The following is a 4,964-nucleotide window of genomic DNA, read 5'->3' on the forward strand; positions in this document are numbered from 1 at the left end:
TTGCATCTCTCACACCATTTAAAAACAACTTCCTGGTCTTCCTTCTTTCTTTTCTTTTTCTTTTTTTTCTTTCCTTTTTTCTTTAATGATATCTTTTCTCTTTTCTTTCGCTTCTATTGCTATTTTACTTTATTTTTATTTATTTTAGCTCTTTTCTTGTATGCTTCTCTATGCCACTTCTTCCTTCTCTTTTTCACTTCTTTTCACTCTTTTTAACCCAAAATATTCATCATATCACTGCATAAATGAAGTACTAAACAGAAACTTGATTCAATAATTATATAGAGATGCACCTATTTATATTTACTTGCGAGTGACAAACAATAATAACAATAGCATAAGTAATAATAACAATAATAAGAAAGTAAAGCTTTATAGCGTGCTGGAGTGAATAAGCAAACTTTTTTTAAAAAACAATAATTTAACGAATCAGGAGTAGGAAGGAATACAAAAACAAAAAGACAAGAAACTGCATACCGCAAACCTCCAACACACACACACACACACACGGGTACAAACACACAAACATGCACGTCCTTTTTGTTTTTTTTTTGTTTTTTTATTTTTTACCGTTGCACAGCGCCTACAGTCGATACGGCGTATAAATTCCCTCCTCCACAAACAAGGTTATTATTACCTCATATCCACTGTAGGCAGAAAAGGATTGAAGAGAGGTGTTAGAAATTAAACAAAAAGGGGAAAATAAAAAAAAAACATAAAAACAAAACAAAATGGGAATGAAGTACCTTAAGCACATTTGCGACACGTCCCCTCGGCTACTTAGGGGCACCTGATCCTTCAATAATGTAATTCGTTCCCACTGGTACCAATGACGCTACGGGATGTGCACACATGCATATATGTATATATATATATATATTTATATATACATGCCCGCTGCGCTATTCACCTGACATGAATCCTCCCCAACCTAACTTACTTATTCATGCGTCTCTTTCCTTTCCTCTTTTTTTTTTAAAAAAAAAGGAAACTTTCTCTTGCTCTCTCTGTTCCTCATTTTCTCTTACTGTTAAGGCTACTTCTAGTTGCTTTTTTTTTTGAATTTTACTCTAAAGTTCCTGCGAGTTCACATTATCACCCATGTCTGTACGGGTGGGCTGTAATATCGCAGCCGCCCGCACCGATCCGTTCTCTTGCAACCGCAGGGCCTCAGTGAAGGTATTCTCCAACTTGAGCAAAAGCGCGCTGCGAACCTTACGGAGTTCAAGTCGTCGCCGCCTTTCCTCTACACTGCGTTGTTTTTGGTCACGCAGCTGCATGCGAAGGCGCTCGATTTCCTCCTGACAAACCGCCTCACGCCGTCGCTGTTGTCGCATGTCTTCACCACCATGCCCCGCATCGCGGTCATCCAAATCCGCACGGCAGTAATAACAGCGCGAGCCCTCCATTGCTACCTTAAGTTGATACTCGCTGTTCTCCAGTTGCTGCCATACGCTGCGGAGCTCTGCCTGTAGCTGACGCACCTGCTCGTATGCCTCATTCTTAGCGTGCATTTCATTATTGAGCCTCTCCTCCGCATCATTGACAGCACGCTCTTGCATCTCCAAAATTCGTTGCATTTCATCTATGCGGCGCTGAAGAAACGGTACCTCCCCCGGGCCGCCAGCAATGGTGATACCGAGGCCAGATGCGGCGAAAGCTGAAGGTCGATTGGAATTGTCATATGGAGCCTCCGGTGAGTCATTGCCACTACCACTTACCGATGTGCATTGCGTGCCTTCATCTGAAGTCAGCCCTACAACAGTAGCCTCTAGGTGTTGTATGCGGGCATGAGCGGTCAACAACTGTTGTTCCAGCATCATTACCGTCATGGCATCCCCTGAACCACCCGCAGCTTTCTCCTTCGACGCGCCCGCCGATGAAATCTCATCCGCTCCGGCTAGTTCTTCATCCAACCCCTTAATGCACCCCCCTCGTGGAGAGGAAGGTTTGTAATAGGTGTCACGACGCTTAGCCCGCTGTTCAAGCTCATCCCGCTCTGCCCGCAGCCTGCTAATCTCTTCCTGTGCTGCAGCCAGCTCGTCACGCAACAGAACGAGTTCCACTTCTTTTGGCTTGCTGCCGCAAATTTCATTCAACTGTTCTTCCAGCTGGTGGACGCGCATCAGTAGGTTCTCTCTATCACGAAGCGCACGGGCGGTGGTCAGGAAACTCACATTTCCAATGGAATTTGCAATCTCCGTTACGCTACCGAAATTACCACGTGAGGGACTACCTTCAACATGGCTGATGGGACCAGCCCGAGGACTATGGCATAACGAAGACGTACGAATCCTCTCAAATCGCTCACGCAACGACAGCGGCCCCTGCTCCGCATGAGGGAACGAAGGCAAGCAATCGGCAAAGTTGAGAGCAGGGATGACAATATCTTTCCTCCTCCGCCCCGTCCCTGCCGTAGTAACCCGTTGCTCTGTCCCAGAAACAAGAGGAAGAGAATTGGCATTGGACACCTCTGCACTCCAACTCACCCCCTTCCCTGCACGCCCTCGACCTCCAGACCTCTGCGCGGAGGGCTCCCCGTAAGCCTCGGCCGGTTCCGCGAGATTCCTCTTTTCTTCCGAGACGGCAGCACCCGAACTAATAGCTGGACCCGCCACACCGAATGCAACTACATCCGCAACCAATGCGTCGATAGCGGCTATCTCCTCCTGCGCAAGCTGAACGTACTCCTCATTTTCCTCCAGCTCACGCAGCAGTATCCCTCTGCCGGCTACAGTTGCAATTTGTTTAGCGCTTGATGCATCTCTAAGAGCCTCCAACCTTCCGGCTGCCCGGCTGGCGTCAACCATTGTCTTAACCCACTGGTGCAGTGGACCCAAAGTCGGGTGCACACGTGAGACGCGGAGATGAGTCCAGTGGCACAAAAAATGTTCAAGCTCACCCATACGCGAAACGCCATTCATCCACGACTCACAATCAGCAATACCCATTATTTTTTGATAAGTGGCCAGCGGGTCACACTGTATAAGCTGCTGAGGAAAGTTGGGCCATCCCCCATTTCCAAGCCCTAGCCGTCGGTGTCTGCTTTGTGGGAGGCCTAAAAGTATCAAGACGGCATCAACAACGGCAGCCACAGCAGGGGGTGGCTGGCGAAACCTCCGAATGTCAGTCCACAAGGTTTGTGGGACAGCAGAAAGGGAAGCGCACGCCAAAGTCAGTTGCAATCTAAGCTCTTCATACTCCTCCTCAGCAACTTTTAGTAGTAATAGGGTATCCTCCTCTCTGCCCCATTCCTCTCCCTCAATTGCCAGACTCTTCGAAGTTACACTGGCCTCATTTTCCGTGCTATTAAGGAGGGCACTGTTACTGATCTCAGCACTGGATGCAGCGTTGAGAGCTTCACCGTCCCCGCCATCGGTGCCTCTTTGATCTAAACGGAACGCCTGCGTTAACAGTTTCAATTCTGCAATGCGCGCAAGTGATGTGTCAACGCCGTACCGTAGTTGTTCTCGGCGGCGGCGTAACTCCTCCACATCATTCAGCGTAAGATTTTCCTGCTGTTGGTAAGCGGTCCCCTCCTCTGGCCCTATTGGCGGTGCATCAACAACACTAGTGCTGCATAAACTGATATCGTTAACATCACACTTCGTATCGCTGTCACCATTGGCCTTAGTATCAGTACCAGTACAAACGCTATCATTTACAATCAAACGGGTGTTATGGCTGCTTTGCAGCAGAGGCTTAACTACGTGGAGCCGCACCTTCTGCCGCTTGAGACTTTTCGGACTCGGTGTTCGGTCAGCCCGTAGGGGTGTATTACCCGATGGAAAGCTGCTTCTCCTTAAACAAGTATTATTAGGAATCCGGGTTCGGGTGCAGCTAAAATGACCAGTCCCACTGGGAACGGTGAGATTACTTCTTCTTCTTCTGATTGCTTTGCTACTTGTGCTTCTGGTGATATCCGTGCCGTAGCTGATGCTGATGCTGTTCTCGAGACCCCCTGTAGTTGACCGTCGAGCTCTTTGCCCGCTCGCAGATGATGAAAGCGTTTCGTCACTCCGTTGGAAGCGATTCATATTAAATTCACTAAGCACTACCCACAAACACACAAACACAAACGCACACACACACACGCACACCCAAGGTAAGTCACGTCTTTCCCTGGTTTTAATCCGATTCCCGGAAAGCTTGAAGAAAACATGAGGAATAGAGTGGAAACAATAATGTTAATAATATGAATTACCAGATTGAACTGATGATGATCATTATGTCATGAGTTGCAGAAAGAAGTAATGCGAATGAAGAGGTAACCGAACCCAACTACTATAAGAAGAGTAATTGAGATGCTACATGAACAAATGGAACATGCTCCTTGCGCAGACATGTCGCAGAAAACAACAATTGAAGGCAAAATACTTTTTTTTCTCTCTCTCTCTCTCTTCGTTTCTTAAAAATATAGCATGTACAGTTTTACCGTAAGACCGGCATCGTGCTTCAGCTGCTTTAAGTTTAAAAAAAAAATAGCAAATACAACGGTGATAATTTGTTACTATTAATGATGTGGGGACGATACACTGAAGTAAAGCATAAAAAAAATGACATTAATAACAATTATTATCATTATTATCATCATTATTATTTAGATTAATATTTATACGCACACATGCACGCGCACCTTCTTTCCCAAATGAATATCAGACATGATTCCGCTTTCTCATTGCCTTTTATTAAGTACATATATTATTATTATTATTATTTTACCACTGCTCCCTCCCCCTCACCTTTTCCCCTTCTTTTTCTTTCTTTGGTTCATTCGCTTATTTCCCGTAGTTTCCCTTTGAAATATCTAATTAACTATTCACTGACCCACCTCCGCAAATGTGCAGAAATTCCCCTTCAATGAAAGTTAAGCAAACGCATGAAACGCGCAAAATAATACAAGAGGGGGAGGAAAGGGGAAAAGGGGGAAAATAAATAAATATTATTGTTACTATTATTATTAT

The 4,964-nt window shown here is 45.7% G+C and overlaps 1 protein-coding gene across 1 annotated transcript; it reads right to left on the reverse strand.

The window, feature by feature from the left end:
- Positions 1 to 1,070: 1,070 nt before the first annotated feature.
- Positions 1,071 to 4,037, reverse strand: TEOVI_000332600 (uncharacterized protein; the record flags this gene model as incomplete). Its single annotated transcript, XM_067226246.1, has 1 exon — positions 1,071 to 4,037. The coding sequence occupies one exon, from the start codon at positions 4,035 to 4,037 to the stop codon at positions 1,071 to 1,073; it is 2,967 nt and encodes a 988-aa protein (XP_067082347.1).
- Positions 4,038 to 4,964: the final 927 nt, after the last annotated feature.

This window comes from Trypanosoma equiperdum, assembly GCF_001457755.1.
Source record: "Trypanosoma equiperdum strain OVI genome assembly, contig: ctg_725, whole genome shotgun sequence".
NCBI classification, from domain to species: domain Eukaryota; phylum Euglenozoa; class Kinetoplastea; order Trypanosomatida; family Trypanosomatidae; genus Trypanosoma; species Trypanosoma equiperdum.